This window comes from Nothobranchius furzeri, chromosome 16 (genome assembly GCF_043380555.1).
Source record: "Nothobranchius furzeri strain GRZ-AD chromosome 16, NfurGRZ-RIMD1, whole genome shotgun sequence".
NCBI classification, from domain to species: Eukaryota; Metazoa; Chordata; class Actinopteri; order Cyprinodontiformes; family Nothobranchiidae; genus Nothobranchius; species Nothobranchius furzeri.
In genome coordinates this window covers 40,046,507-40,063,311 of record NC_091756.1, presented here as the reverse complement: position 1 = coordinate 40,063,311, position 16,805 = coordinate 40,046,507, and the positions used below count along the sequence as shown (strand labels likewise).

The 16,805-nt window shown below is 43.7% G+C and overlaps 1 protein-coding gene across 6 annotated transcripts in view; it reads right to left on the bottom strand.

Moving 5' to 3' along the window:
- Positions 1-16,805, bottom strand: part of LOC107387556 (adenosine kinase) — a 194,848-nt gene that overhangs the window by 69,102 nt on the left and 108,941 nt on the right. For all 6 annotated transcript variants that reach the window (XR_011516908.1, XM_070545649.1, XM_070545650.1 and 3 more), the window contains exon 7: positions 12,409-12,579. Coding sequence is in view for 5 of the 6 variants with exons in the window: in XM_070545649.1 (XP_070401750.1) it covers positions 12,409-12,579 (171 nt within the window). In the remaining variant the exon portion in view is untranslated. The remainder of the gene's footprint in view (positions 1-12,408; positions 12,580-16,805) is intronic.

Sequence of the window (16,805 nt, the reverse complement as noted above, 5' to 3'; positions counted from 1 at the left end):
AAGATGGGTGAGTCCATGAAAGTTGAGTGACAGTTTAACGTAGATCTGTCAGGATTTTCTAATCCTAGAGTTTCACTGTCTATTTTTGAAGCAGCAGTAGCTAAGGCGGTAAATGGCCTGTATTTGATGTAGCGCCTTCTAGAGTCCTGGACCCCCCCAAGGTGCTTTACAACACAACCAGTCATTCACCCATTCACACACACATTCACACACCGGTGGGGATGAGCTACGATGTAGCCACAGCTGCCCTGGGACGCACTGACAAAGGCGAGGCTGCCGAGCACTGGTGCCACGGTCCCTCCGACCACCAGCAGCAGGCAACGTGGGTTAAGTGTCTTGCCCAAAGACACAATGACAGCGACAGACTGAGCGGGACTCGAATCTGCAACCTTCCGATTACGGGACGAGCACTTAACTCCTGTGCCACCATCGCCCATGGTAGAGTGGGTTATCCAGTAATCTGATGGTTGCAGGTTCAATCCCGGCTGCTGCCAAAGAATGCTGCTGTTGTGTCCTTGGGCAAGACACTTGACCCACCTTGCCTGCTGGTGGTGGTTGGAGGTACCGGTGGCGTCAGTGCTTGAAAAACCTCACCTCTGTCAGTGCGCCCCAGGGCAGCTGTGGCTATAATGTAGCTACTCACCACCAGTGTGTGAAGCTGTGTGTGAATGGATGAATGATACACTAGTGTAAAGCGCTTTGGAGTCCTCTGACTCAAAAAGGCACTATACAAGTGCGGGTCATTTATCATTTTTTATTAGAAGCCAATGCAGGACATGGATGAAGGGGACTATTTTCAGGCTCAGCCTGCATGAAAAACTCTGAGAGACTGATTATATTCAGAAATAATCATTAATAATCCTTTCAAAATGGATTTTCAGTGAACCACACCTTTAAAGTGGGCCTGCACTTGTTACTTCAATAAATCTGCTGTGGTCTCTAGCATAAATAATGCCTTGTGAGTCTTTTATTTCTGTAAGAAAGCATTCACACTCCTTTTTCAGGAAGTAGAAGTTAGTTGGAGGAGAGGTGAACATAAAACAGCAGGATTTGGAGTCTTACTCATTAATATTCATGATATACGGACATTTCACCTCTGACTGGCTAACAGCAACACAACTCTTCGGCTGACATTCAGTTCTTCTTTCTTAGGTAAAAATGCAACACTGATGCATTAGCTCTACAATTAACCCCAAAATTCCACTATCTCCGCTCTGCTGCGCTCCGCTCCCGCACGAACTCCGCAGCAAAATCGGTCCCGTTGTAGTCAATCAGAGCTGTTCCACTACTGCGGCCGTGCGGCGCAGTGCGCCGCCCGCCGTTCCGCCATCCGGCAAAAGTAGGATCGATTCTATTTTTGCCGGACGCCGGAGCACCTCCACAGTCAATGGACAGAAATCACAACCGCCCAACAGGAAAGGGAGCAAGCACAGCTTCCGTTATTTCACAATAAATCGATAAACAAAAAGCGTTTTTTTGTTTCATATGCACAGGTTTAACAACTTTTAACAACTATCAATGGTGGTTGAACTTTAAATGCACAAAAATAAGCCACAAATACAGTTTCTACTATCAAAGTAGTCACACTTTGTTGATCCAAACACTGCTGATCTCTCAACACAAATGATGGGCAGATTAAACAGTTCATGCCGATGCTTCTCCCACACAACGGGTGTTTGGATCTATCCGCGTTTATTGCTCGGACTGTATCGCAAGATCTCGAAAATCCCGCGCATGCCTGTTTGCGCACCTCAGGTCTCCGCACCGGAGCGGAGCCGTTGTAGAGCGGGTTCAGTATAATTTGAGTTCGGAAGTGAGCGGCAGCGGAGGGCGGGGGCTGAGCGGAGCGGAGATAGTGGAATTTTGGGGTAACACAAGACTGCATGAGATCTGCCACTAATGCTAATGCTAACAGTCAAATTATACTACCCAAGATGCACTCTGTTCTCTCCTGGGCATTAAATCAACACAGCCTTCCATGGCGGGCGAGGGTATGGATGCAAATATTTTCCTGTGACGTAGAAGAGTGTGGCTTTATCTGACCTGAGTGTTTCCTCATCTATTTTCTCTTGACGGCTAATACAGGAAACGGGTAGAAGACTAATTTCATGTTCAGCCTGCATGTGAAATTCAGTGACTGCTTGTATTCAGTAAAAAAAAAATAACAGTTTCTCAGTGAACCTCTGTTTTAGTTTAGAGGTGCTGCCTTGTTGTGTTTGTTAAACTGGAGCCCGTAAATTCAGGATGTCAGTCTGAAGTCCTGTCTACTCACCTACACAAAATAATGGCTTTTTTAAACATCAAAATATTCATTTATTTTGAACACTTTAGAAAAACAAATATCTGAATATTCAGCAGCAAGAAAAAAACAATGTGAATCAACAGATTGAAACCTGGAAAAATCACCTGTTTACATGGAGAGGGCAGGACTTGTATTGAAACCAACCACTGGAGGGAGCTTTCATTAAGTTTTCGTCTCCTTGTTTAGTTCTGATGTCTAGCTTCTGTTTCATTTTCACATTATTAGAAGAAGTCAGCTGAGGCAAAAACATCTCAACCTGCAGGGGCGTGTCCAGGGAGTGGCCTGGGGTAGCACATGCCACCCTTGGAATCTGATTGGCCACCCCAGGTGCCACCACACTAATTTACCTTTAAATAGGCTTTTCATTGTCCACAAAAGGCTTGGGGGTAAAACAAAAAAGCATAACCATTGGTGCCACCCATGCACAAAGTTGTGCCTCACCTGGACCACCCCATTTTAAAAGATCTGGACACGCCACTGTCAACCTGTTCTTTAGGTACTAGCAGCTAACATTAGCACTGCAACGCAACTCATCGTTACAAGAAGTCACACTTTCTCATTTATTTTTGTTTCAGTTATGCTGCTGAAATAGAAGATTTAAAATTGGTAATCAATCGCCACCATGATAAACGTTCCTCTGGAAAGAGCTCTCAGCCTATTATCAGTGATTTTTACAAGCATTTAGTTGAAGCGGCTGCAGGCAAAGGTCAAAGAAGCAAACTGGTTTTTTTTTCCTCCTGTGCAGAACTGTTGAGAACAGTGACCATACCCTCCTGTGTATAATAAACATGTGAGCATTTGGCCTGCTCTATTTACCTCCTAATGAGAAACAAAGATCTGCTCTGGAGAGGAGAGGCTTGCATGCCTCAGATGATGAAAAACCCAGAGAAGAAAAAAAAGAAAAGCCCTCAAAATAATTCAAACCACTTGTGTGCATGGAACATGGGAGCACTGAGTGGATAAACTGGCCAAAGTATTAACAAAAAGATCATATTTTTTGTGTTATCTACTTATGGGGCATAAATTGGCAACTTGCATGGATATTTTACTGTTAAGCACACACACTATAATAGCTTTACTAAAACATCTACATTGGCACAATAAATCTATAATAAATGAATGAATTTCATTAAAATAAAATATGGCCGATGACAGATCTACAGGTTCAAAATTTCATGGCACAAAGCTAAATCTTATTAGAGGTCAGCAGATTGTGTTTCCTGATTCCTGATATTAGTCGTCCTCTTATCTGGAGTTTCATAACCACGAGGAGAAACAGGGATCCCTCCAAATGAAACTAGAAAACATGAGTGCAGGGCAGGACTGTGGGAATACAATCATGAGTAGACAAAGACCAGCCCTCCTGCCAGCTCTGTGGATAAGAGGATTGGAGATGGGAGAAAAGCAACCCGCCAAACCCTGAGCAACAGTGATTTGGGTGCAGGACAGGCCTCGGGATTGTAAGGGTATCTGGGAAGCTCACTTGTGTTAAAACTTCTCTCTCAGGAAGCCGACATCCTGCAAAGTGTCTCCTGCTGTGGCAAAAATATAAACGCTAGCAGAAAGAAGGCACTATTGATCTGCTCCCAGTGCAATATCTCCTCTTACATCCATAATTATTCTCCTTCAGCAGCCTTCACTGTGTGCCCTAGCTGCCAGACTGGCTGGCTTTCCATTTGCTTCCTTGTTAAAGATGCTCCATGGTCTCACATTTCATGTTGCACTGCCAACGACCCCCCCACTTCTCTTAACCCCGGCATTTTCAAAAATTTCATGGTTCAGTCCCAGGCTGGGGAAGGCGGCTTCAGCACGGCACAATTACAGTGGTTAGTCGGACTCCTCCGGTGGAGCCGTGCTGGCTCCCAAAGTACCGTGACTCGCAAACAGAAAGCCAGGAAAAACAGAAGAGTGTCAGAGAAACCATTCTTCTTCACTCAAACGACCGTCCGCCTGCATCTGCAGGGAAATTCTGATGGGTTAATTGGAGCGACACTTTACGTGAATGAGTAACGCAAAAGTTTCCAACCTTTTCGGATTTGACACCTTTAAAACAAATAAAAAGATTTCCTGTAATAAATGAAAAGCTCAATTCATAAGAAATAAAAGGCTTTAGCTGAATGTAGCGCGCTTCAGTCTCACTTAGAGAAACCAACACCTTAAAATTGTTCACATTTAAGCAAAATGTGGATAAATAACTACTTGTTAAAGGGTCAGTTCAATAAATAAAAAAAAAAAAGGGGGGGGGGGGGGGGGGGGGATCACCACATCTGTGAAGTTGCTCATTATATTCTTCTGGTTGCACATTGCCAAATTAAGATGTAACTCAGAGGGTTCCAGCTAACAGGTTGCAACTATTAGTTTATTCTGAGAACATCCAGACATCATGGGTCAGCTTTACAAACAATGTGTAAATGGCAATTAATAAAGTTTTGCAAAGATTCCTGCAAAACAAGGTTGCAGGTCCTCATGGCCCCTGCTTTCTGAGGTATGCATTAATTATTGAGATTTAAACTACGGATAAATCATTGGGTTTATCATCAGAACATCCACAACAAAAAAGGTTTACCTCTTTTCCACGGATAAGGAAAGCTAATTAAAAAACTGATGGCGACCTGATGAAACTATAGAAGGTCCAAGAGACTTCTCTGGGGATTATTTTTGATTAAAGCACAAAAATTGAACATTAACTTGAATGAAAAGTGCAATTAGAGAAAAAAAGTTTGGAAAAACCTTTTTCACAGTAAGATAAACAACAACACCTATCTATGAAGTGAAGTCACAGATGAGTTTGGACAGAACAAACAAAGGAGGACAAAGATACACAGGACTCATGGATGGATATGATGGGAAACGTGGGTTTAGAGGTAGTGACTGCATGAAGAAGTGGAGAAGAATGAGGGACCAATTTGTCCGTGTTAAAAAGTCTGAAATATATAAGCACAATATAAACACAACAGTAAACACACTATTGTTGGCCGGATTCATGGCTGTAATGATGGCAGGAAACCCCAGAAAGGCGCTATGTAATGAATTTGAAGCATGTTTCTATATGTAATAATCACTGTCTTGATGTAGACAGCCTCCTGAATGACCTTAGTGTGGACAAACCTACGACTAGACCAAATACAGCCAAAGTATACAATCTTAAAGCATCTCCAATTAATGCTTTGGAAACGCTGTTTCATAAACCTCTTCTGTGTATTCGTTCTGTGTTGATTCATAATTATCTTCTGTTTTCTTATTTAACACAGTGAAGTTTCATAAACTTTACAGTTATTGCTATAAACGTGTCTAGTCATGTTCCTTTGGGGGGTGGGGGAATGTATTTTTCAGGATTTAGATGTCTTTGCTCTTTGCTTATTTGAATTAATGTATAATTAACAGGTTCTTCACACACTGAAGAGTTAATTCAACCATCGAATCAGAAGTATTGGTGCTGGGAAAGGCCAGGATTGGGCTGTGGTAACCTAGGGCTCCTCTTGCACCAGGCTTTGCTCTAATTTAAACTAGCAACGATGCTAAAAGCATCAGCTGAAACATTCACCATGCTACTAGAGATCCAAGCAAAAGTCAGAAGTGCTGAGGAGTTTATACTCCAAACTTCTGATCAGTCACAACTAAATGAAATGGAAAAGACATTCACAGGAAAACATCTGGAGCACAAGCCAACTTGTGCTTTATAGACATTGTTCATCGACCTAGGGTAGCGTTGTTTTTACTGCTAGAGGGGCGTTTGAGTTTGTTTACAAATTCAAACAAGACCAACAATGAAAGGGACTAATTATGCTAAAACACTTTAATAGGACAATCAAATCTTTAATTTATACAAAATTTGCCCTTAAATACACAAAAACAGAAGTTCCTGTCACACATTATGCAACTCTTTCTCTACTGTGATTGCAGAGTTACAAAACCAAATGAAAAACGTAAATAACAGCGTTTGCGTTTAGCAGATCATCCCAGCTAGTGGAGGCCATGACTCATCATAAAAGTCACTGATAGTACATAACGATGAAGGTCAGCATACACTGGCTCTGCACCAAATGGCATCCCAGAAAACAGCACAATTGATTAAGATTCAGTTGTGAACGACACAAAGGAGACTTAATGCTTCTCGTCTTGTCCTCCAGTGACATGCTGTGATTGTTCTGCTTCCACAGCGCCAGAGATGGCTCTATGTTCATCCTCCAGAGCTGGCCTGTGGGGCCGTGTGAACAAACACGTAGAGGTTAATGTCTCGTGTTCTTCCCTTCGTCTCTGCAGTCAGCTCTGACAGGAGGAGAGGGAAGAGCCTGAAAGGGAAGCTGTTTTGGGTAACACGCTAATCTGGTGCTTGTATCTCTTTGTTCCAGGCAGTGAGATGAGATATTTTACCTAAGCTACCATTGAGGAGTACATTTTGAGTCCACTGTGGGTGAGCTGTCACAAGGAAAATCTTCCTTTTTTTTTTTGGAGAATACACCTCATACCCTGAGGGGTCTTGGGTGAACTTGTCATCACCCACACGCACTGACAGCACAGAGCACGTACGCTCGCAGTCCCGCACACGTCAACAAGCCGATAAACAGCCACAGGCCTCGACACAGAGATAAGGCCTCCGAGCAGTCTATCAAACAAACAAAGCCAGATGACGACTCTGGAGAGATGCTGAGAAATGACGCAATATCACTCGTGTATCTCTATCCACGCATCTGAGAAAAACAGTCACATATATACACTCGTACACCCACTTAAGCCTGTCCTGGAAAAATCATTAGAGCTCCCCCCGTCACACAAACACACACACACACACACACACACACACACACACACACACACACACACACACACACACACACACACACACACACACACACACACTGCATGCAGATGGAGAAAAGTGAGGCTGAGAGCCAAAAGGCCTGAGGGGCTTTTCCTGACAATAACCTTCTGTAGAGCTGCTTGTAGCCCTCCACCTAGATCAGCTGCTGAGGGATGGGTGGGGGGAGGAAAAAAGCAGGATAATCACAGAAAATATTAGGCAAGGAAACATTCAGCCAAAGTACAGAGAAGAAAGAAAACCTGTGTCATTTTTGCTCTCACGGCCTGGTGAGACGGCAGGCTAAATGCTCTTTTAAAACAGCTTGAGCACTGAAATGATGATGGCTCCCTTTGCCTCAGCAAAGCACATTAATACATAGTTGAATGCCATTTCCACTTTTGTTAAATGGCTCACCTATTGAGTATTCAATTACAATGACTGTCTCTCATTTGGAAGACGGGGCTGGGACTCATATAAATACCCTCCCTCTGAGTGTGGAGCTGCACAACGCATCGGACAGCGATGGAAGGCGTGTGGAGCTCCGTGTATGGGGGTGGTATATGACATTAATGGAGGAGGTTGGCGGGTATTGGCCGCAGGGCAATAAAAAAAACCTAAGCTACTCCTGAGTAACTCTGTCTCAATGAGAGAGCTGATTTTTAAACCAGACAGAAAACAAGACTAATCTAGAGAAGAAAAAAAAATCCCAGCCCCAAGAAAACCATCAGTCAGGGTGATTAACTCAGTCTTGATTAATCGTTCTATTCGTTTATGATACGTCTAAAATTCCACAATACAAATCTGCCAGTAATGATCCAATCCTCCCTCACCCCCATTGTGTGGTTTATCTCATATGCTCAAATAGCAAGAGCAAATTGTGGATAATTTCATCGACGGATCCACTGGCATGTGGTTTTTCCAGCGGTAATGATTCCCTCATTCGGTCCTAATTAACTGCGGCCATTAAACCAAGAGAAACGTAATGCCCTGGATTCCATGTCAGGTAGTGAGAGGAGAATGGCACAGGAGGACTCAATTAGGCCTGTGCTGTTCCCAGGTTATCACGCGACATGTTTGCCAATTAAGTCAAGTTGCCTGTGATGTCCGTGTGCCTCTGTCGGCACCGTCTCAAAAGCCCTGGCAACACAGGAACGGCGTCGCTCTGGACCCCGCCCCTACGGTGAAGGAACAGACACCGCACCATGCCCCAAAAAGGCGGTAATTACAGGACGGATGGGAGACTGTTATATAAGCACACGGCTGCCGATAGGCCAGGCTGCCCGCGCTGATGCCAGGTTTTAAACAAGTACCAGCAGGATGGAGTTATAGCTGAATTACCCCGGGTAGGAACACAGACACATTTCCACTTCAGAAGCAGGGGGAAAAAACAAAAGATGAAACTGAGACTATTGATATTTTTTCAAGTCTGCAGTGTTGCATGACTGTTTTGGGATTTCAAACAAGCAACAAAAAAAAAGAAGAAATGGTGATCTGGTTGCAATAAGCTGCTAGCTCTGACGCAGCAATCAATTCTCCAAAAATAATGTCATTTTCAAAACATTAGAGACGCCTTTTAAGCACATTTCCCCCAATGAGGGGAGCTCTGTGTGGTGACTCAGTGAGTGTGGGAGAGGAAGCCAGAGACAGGCAGACACATTAGCCTTCCCTTATGGCACATTCTGCAAGGCAATAGGAGTCAGACTGCATGATGCGGACTGTCATTGACTTGTTATGAAAGCATTGCGGGCAGAGGCTTACCCATCGCTATGGGGGGTTGAAGTTGGGGTGAAAGGACAGGCAGGCAGGCTGGAGGGGGTGAGCGTGGGCAAGGCAGCCCTGTTGCCTGTCACTCATCATGCACCACTGCATGACCGCCAACCTTGTCTGGCTTGTGCACAATGGGAGGTCTGGGGCTTGACTGTATGAGCAGTCTCCTCCCAGCTGCCAACACAGGGAGGCAAACAGGAGGGGGGAGGCCAAAAGGAGTCAACACACACTGGACAGGCATTAGTCTTACACTGAGCCTTGGAGACCTGTCTGCTTCAGGCGTCTGACTGCTCTGTCTCACTGAAACGCTCTTAATCTACGTGCACTGCAAAAGATCATTTTATTTGACAAATATGATTTTTTTTTACTTTCCAGTCATTAAACTATAAAATGAAAGCACCACCCAGCTAAATACACTCACAACATGCACACCATAGTTTAGGAGACAGAACTGTTCCTCACAGCAATTAGGGTGTGAGTGTGTGTGTGTGTGAGAGAGAGAGAGAGAGAGAGAGAGAGAGAGAGAGAGAGAGAGAGAGAGAGAGAGGTGCATATGTAACAGGGAGGCCTTATGTTGGCTGCGGAGAGAAAAGAGGAAAAAGCTGAAGTCAGCAACAGCAATAAATCCTCAAATGCTGAGCAGTTTCTTCCAGCTCTGTCCTGTTCTGTAAACTCCATCTCTAACGTGAAGACAGGGCTCTGTTTAGTGGCTTTAGCAGTGGGGGGGGGGGGGGGGGGGGGGGGCACTGAACATCCGCACTCCTAAAAAAGGTGAAGTTTGTGCAGGTGGTGCCTCAGAGTGGAGCTAATCTGACCCGTTAGAGGACACTTTCCAGCAACACTGCAGCCTATGACCACAGCTTCACCTCCAACCAGTAACATACTTCCACAAAGTAGATCAAAATCAATAGAATAACCAGCATGAAGTGGTGCAGAGACTGAGATGAATGATCGCTGGGCTAATTCCATTAATCCCTTTATGAGGCAGTAATAAGTGAGAAGTTTAATGGAGACGAACAATTAGTGAAATCAAACAGTGAATAAAGAATTTGGATTCAAACAAATTATGAGGATTTGATATTAACTCAATGTATAAAGAACTCAAGGCGCCCTAATCTCTGCCAATTAGGCACGATACTTTGATTCTGAATCACTAATGGGACAAGTGTTTAACTTGGATTTTTAGTGGGTGCAGCTCATGGATGGATTTCCTCTTTTTGTAGTTTTGGATCCTGAGTCTCATGCGCATTAACTGAGATGTCAGAGTGCATCTAAAATCCTAAATGCACTTTATAACTTATTATCGCTCTATATCTATATATTTGTGGGTGACGGTGGCACAGGAGTTAAGTGCTCGCCCCGTAATTGGAAAGTTGCAGGTCCAAGCCCCACTCAGTTTGTCGCTGTCGTTGTGTCCTTGGGCAATACACTTAATCCCCCTTGCCTGCTGGTGGTGGTCGGAGGGACCGGTGACACCTGTGCTCGGCAGCCTCGCCTCGGTCAGTGCGCCCCGGGGCTACATCGTAGCTCATCACCATCAGCGTGTGAATGTGTGTGTGTGTGAATGGGTGAATGACTGATTGTGTTGTAAAGCGCCTTGGGGGGTTCCAGGACTCTAGAAGGTGCTACATCAAATACAGGCCATTTACCATTAACCATATCTCAGGAGGCACTGTGTGCAAAAAAACTCAGAAAAACTCAGTTCTAGTTGATTAAATTCAGTTTTGTTTCACAAGCTCCACCCGAGGGCATTCAAATGTAGATGCAGTTTGAGCAAAATATGTCACTTGTGCAAGGATTTGGAAAATGATGCCTCAAAAGTGTTGAGCACTTGTTTAATCAATGAATTTGCAGTGTTTTCTAGTAGGAATGAATGCTTTGTAAGTCATACTCAGGGGAAAAAAAGCCCATAAGCTCCTGTATCAGCAAAGCTGGAGGAGAAAGTAGCTTCAGACAGCAAGATTTTGACTTATTTATCCTGGTATTTGAATATCTCACCTCAGATTGACTGACACAATTTTACCACTGACTCTGTTTGCTCTGAAACTTTGATGTTTTGTTTCCACAAATAACACAAGCCTGGAGGAGTTCTGCTGTGTGGTGGAGTTGCTAAAGCTAACTGTTAGCTTCTATTAGCTGAGACGTTCCCTAATGCTTCCTGGACGCTAAATCAACCAATGCCTTCCCCGTCCCAAGTCAAGATGGGTGAATGTTGGGAATTGGTAAATGGCCTGTATTTGTATAGCACCTTCTTAGCGTTCTACAACCCCCCAAGGCGCTTCACAACACAATCAATCATCCACCTATTCAAACACAGGTGATGTTATAATGTAGCCACAGCTGCCCTGGCGCGCACTGACGAAGGAGAGGCTACCAAACTCTGGTGTTCCCGGGACCCTCCGACCACCACCAGCCGGCAAGGCAGGTTAAGTGCCTTGCCCAAAGACAGCAGCGGCATTCTCTGGCAGGAGACGGCGTCAAGCATACAACCTTCAGATTACTGCTGATTGTTTGGCTACGTCTCCAGATGTAATTTCAACCAACCAGCATGAGTTAACCACAAGTCCCACCCAGTAACTGCCAGGCTGTTTTCGAGTACATACCCAACTACAGCTACTCAGTTGGTTCTTGAATTGGGCCGGAAAGTGGTCCTGCTGAACTGGCCCGGTGAAATTGAGACATGGGCATCCCAGAAGGTCCGTTAAAATGACCCAGAAATGAAAATGGTCCTAATATGTGCATAAGAGTTAGGTGGTAACAATGTAATACCCCATAAATGTTTATGTTTATGCATTTAGCAGACGCTTTTATCCAAAGCGACTTACATTTTATAACGGGCATGTTGTGATGTTGTGATGTTGTTTAGAGCTCCCTGTAAAACAATGATAATATTACTTTTAATACAGCCATTAAAAACTCGCTAGCCATTGTCAACCTTGCAAAAAGCAGAGGGTCATTTAAAACTTTAGTACTTCCTGTCTGACTTCTGCCAATTCTGTGCATTAGATCAATAGGAGCACCTACAGGTAAAGATGTAGTGTCTGGATCTCATTCTAAGATGATGCCACAACTCTCTTGCACCGTGACCCATGAACCAATATATTCTGACACCATTCTGTTAATTTGATTGCATAAAATATGTCATAAATGTAGGAGAATCGTATATACTTTCATACATTTTGTAAGTCAAGTGCAAGTGTATAGTCTATTAAAACCCCAGGGTATACCATCATGCAAGGTGCAAGATGCATGCATAGAGTTGTTGCCAGTTATCACGTTGAACGCATAAGTGTTTGTTACAACTTCTGCACCAGTTAAGACAGAAAACATCAATGCCAAAAGGCACAATCGAGCGAAACCCTTGAACTACTCTATTTTCTTTTAAGATGTATGCAGAGTTGTATTTCTCCTCAAGGATGTTTACCATGACCCCTTTGATCTGTAAAGAATCCTTTCTTGAGTATACCTTCCTTTGCGGAAGCAAGACGACATTAATGAACACGTCTTCAGCTCTGAACGCACGCTTTGCTTCACTCACCGTCTCGTTTCCAAACAGGATATCAACATAAGGCATAACCTTCATCAGGGGCTCTTTAAAGAACTGGCTGATGAACGGCGCCGAGAGGTTCATGCAGAAGATCTTGTTATTTTCCGAAGCGTGCTTCGCCACTTTGAGGATCGACTCTGGAGACACAGTCAGGAAAAACCCCTAAAACACAAACCAGAAGACAGCAATATAATTACCACATCACATTTTCAGACGTTTGACTGACGTGAACGGAATCAAACAAATTAATCAGAACAGTCTCAGTGTACAGGCAACACTATCTTTGTTTTGACAGCCTAATGTGGGCCAGGAAGAGCTGAACTGTGACGGGCTCCTCCGAACTGAAACCCTTTAAACTGGTAATTTGTGGGTTTGGGATTCTGACAAAGCAGTTTTAGGGTGGCACAGCTTGATATTACTGACATAACACTGGATCCAAAAGAAAGGAATAGTCAACAGCAGCGCTCAAACACTTATCTGAAAAAGCTTCTTAGAGAATACACAGAGCAACAAAGAGGAGAAGAAAAAAATCCATTCAGGACAAAGCCTATGGCTGAACTCCAAAGCAGCAACATGCACGTATCCCATGATAGGGTGAACAAAAGTCTCGTCTGGACTCTCCTTACTTGGAAACAAGAGAGGCAGGCCCACTCATTGTGTGAATGAATACAAATCAGGTAAGAAAACACCTTTGCGTTTCAGGTGGAAACCTGAAGCGAGACTCTCCCGCAAGCCACACAAAAACACTCCTCCTTTGATACTGATCTTTCTTAACCTTGTTTTTCACCAACAAGCTCCTCTGTAAAACCACTGTGTCACAATAGGGGCAAGGGGGGGGGGGGGGGGGGAGAAGGAAAGTTTCAGCACACTGATACATTTAATCTGGCTGAAAAGCTTCTATTGTGAGTACAGTGCAGTTCTCACTCAGTGCGTTTACATGCAGCCAGTAACCCTTTTAAAACCCAAATATTCACAATAACCCGGTTCCGCAGGTCCATGTAAACACCGCCAAAAACCCGGATATGCTCATAACCGGGTTTTTAAAAACCCGGTTACTACACCTGGGGTAACCCTTTTCTAACCCGAATGTTTGGTCGTATAAACGCATATCGGGATATCCCCATCAAAGCGTGTGTTCTGCGCATGCTCTGTTCGCAAGGAATCTTGGTCTTTAGAGTAGCGAGACGTCTTGTATGCGCCAGAACACCGGAAGTAAACAACAAGTTGGGAGCAACATGGCGAGTCGCAGCACAGCACCACACTTTTGGAGTGACGAGGAAACTAAAGCGCAAACAAACGTGGTCGCTATCTCTTCCGAACTGGGAAAAATGTTGTTGTTTTCAACGGATACCAGAACAAGAAGAACCGGAAATGATGCATATTGCGTCTGGACGTAGTCCATACGTTCTGACGCTACCCCAACGTCCGCATTTACATCGGGTTATGCAAGTTAGAGGTAACTCTTTCTATTTGTGCTTGTAAACGGGTTATTCTGATCAACTCAGAAACCCGAATGCCGACCTTAACCCGATCATAACCCGGATACTGGCTGCATGTAAACGTAGTCATTAAAACACTATGACATTTGCAGCAACAGAGAAGCAACCTCAGTGAAAAAGTAAAGAGAATAACGCTGTGTAGTTAATTTAATGTACAAGGTATTACAATGCAGCTGTGCAAAGCAGGTGAATTCTTTATTAGCCATTCAAGGTGTCATTCACTGAACAGACGTCCTTCTTCCTCCCAAGGGCTTCAATGTTAGCTTTTTTTTTTAAGATGTCCTTAAGTTAAAGCCAGGGTCAAGCCTGTGGTTGCAGTGTCATGGTATCATCTGTTGAAGGCAGAAAAAAGGTGTTTTCAATGGGAATGGCAACACAAAAAGAGCTCACTCTGGGCTAATGGCCCGTCTCTGACCCTGACATTTTTCTTTTAGGGTGTGCCAACGTGACAGAGGAAGAGATTGTTCTCTGACACAAGCTGTCTTTTTTTGGAGCAAGCAGAAAATAAACTGTCACTGGTACTTTTATGTTAACCTTGATCAAAGGCGAGAGGCTCCACCGAGTAACCTGAAGGGTGGTGAACTTTAAAAGCCAAGCAACAGTTTCTCTAATCACACATCAGCTCGGTGTAATTTACTTCTGACCTCAGCAGCTCAGCCATCACATTAGATTGTTCAGAACTGCAGGAGATGAACTGATGTCTGAATGGAAAATGTAACCAAAAAATGTGATGAGATTTTTTTAAAGCCCTTTTCTTTGTACATTCTGCAAAACACGTTACAAAAGTGATGTCTCCAGACCTTAAAATGATTTTAAAAAAAGCAAAAACAAACATCAAATCTGAAATGTTTATTTTGTAATGAAACTTTAACATTGTGGCCACACAGTGGTTAGCACTGTTGCATTGCAGCAAGAAGGTCCTGGGTTCATTTCCCAACCTGGGGTCTTTCTTTGTGGAGTTTGCATGTGCATCTCCCTGTGCACGCGTGGGTTCTCTCCAGGTACTCAGGCTTCCTCTCACAGTCCAAAAATGTGACTGTCAGGTTAATTGGTCTCTCTAAATTGTCCTTAGGTGTGAGTGTGTGTTGTTGGTCCTGTTTGTTTCTGCGTTGCCCTGCGATGGGCTGGCAACCTGTCCAGGGTGTACCCCGCCTGCTTACCCAGCAATTGCTGGAGATAGACACCATCCCCCCGCAGCCCTGCGTGGATAGGCGGGTAAAGGAAATGGATGGATGGACTTGGATTTTAGGGAGTTTGTCAATTCAAATTCAAGATGGCTGCCAAAGCAGACTGACATAGAAAACAAAAAAAATCTACAGTACAAAGTCAAGTTAAAATCCCAAAGTCATCATCATACACTGGTGAAATTAATCTCTGCATTTGACCCATCCTCGTGGGGAGCGGTGAGCTGCAGCAGTGGTTGCGCTCGGGAACTACTTGGTGGTTGAACCCCCCAATCCAACCCCTTAAAGTTGAGTATCAAGCAGGGAGGCATTGGGTCCCATTGTTAGTCTTCGGTATGACCCGACCAGGATTTGAACCCCGAACTCCCAGTACCAGGGCAGACACTACCACTAGAACACTGGTCAGTGAATTCCAGTTACATCACACTGTTCAAATAATGAAAAATTATGTGTGATCTTGTAAAAATGCATGAAATGACACATATTTTCATCATTTGACCTAAATGGCTACAATTTGATCATTTGTTAAGAACTCTGGCGTGAAGGGTGGTGGGTGATTGGCATGTCTTCAAGGTGCCATGTCCTAATTTTCAAACAATCATTCTCTTTTTGGTATTAAACAACCTCTAGAGGGAATTCAGCAAATTCATTCACCACAATATCAACTTGATGATTTAAAGTAGTAGTGTCAAAGCCTTGAGAGACATGGGCCTAAACTACCAAGTTTAAAGTACTTGTGGGACACCAAAATTATATATTTTACATTAAAAATGAGAAAACTGGATGAATTTGGTTGTGATTTATTTTTACAACACATTCAAATGAAAAGAACAACATATTTTTTTGTGTGGAAAGGATCTGCCACTTTTAGTAGATCCAAGACATAAAAAGGGTTTTAGCATTGGTCTTGAAGAAAGAAAAGCACCACATTACCTGGATTTGATGGCTCAATTGTTTTCTTGAACAAAAACTTTAGTGTCAGCAACAAAATGGGATTAAGGTCCCTTTTCTTTGGTAGTATTTGTTGCATACTAAAATGAAAACTCATTTGGCTTGTTGGGGAACATTAAAGCTCCCAGTTTGAGCCCTGTGAAATACTGGTTAACACCAGTGTTCTGTTTGACATCTATGAAACCAGAGAAGTCCAGTCTTTAGTACTGCAGTGCAGATCGTGTGTCAATAATACCAGATCCAGTTTCCCAGGTGTCAGAGACGCCTGCGAAGTTGGGCTGAGTATCACATTTCCAGGTCAAGAAGATCAAAGAAGATCAAAGTGCTGGCTACACTTTGTGCAATTTCCACCCAGCCAAAACATTCAATAAAGCATTCAGATATGCATTTTCCTGGCAGACAACAACGCAGAGCGATATCTGGCCACGTCAAGTGGTAATTTGAGGGAAGAGCTGGAAAGGCAGAGTATCAATTTTGGATGTTTACCCCAAAGACGAAGAGAGACTTCCACTTTACTCAGACAAAGAAATTGTTTAAATGCTAGTCTGAGATTAAATTAGCAGTAATCTAACCATAGAAAGCCTAACAGCTCAGCGGCATGTTACGACACCCCCGCCTCCCTGCATGGTATCAGTGCCTTCCCCAGGGCAGCTCATGGTGTCACCAGGCTTAAAATAAAAGTGGACATCTGAAGGGTAAAAATGATCTATTTTGGGAAGGGCATTTTCATTTGCACCAGCAGCAGAGGTGGTCA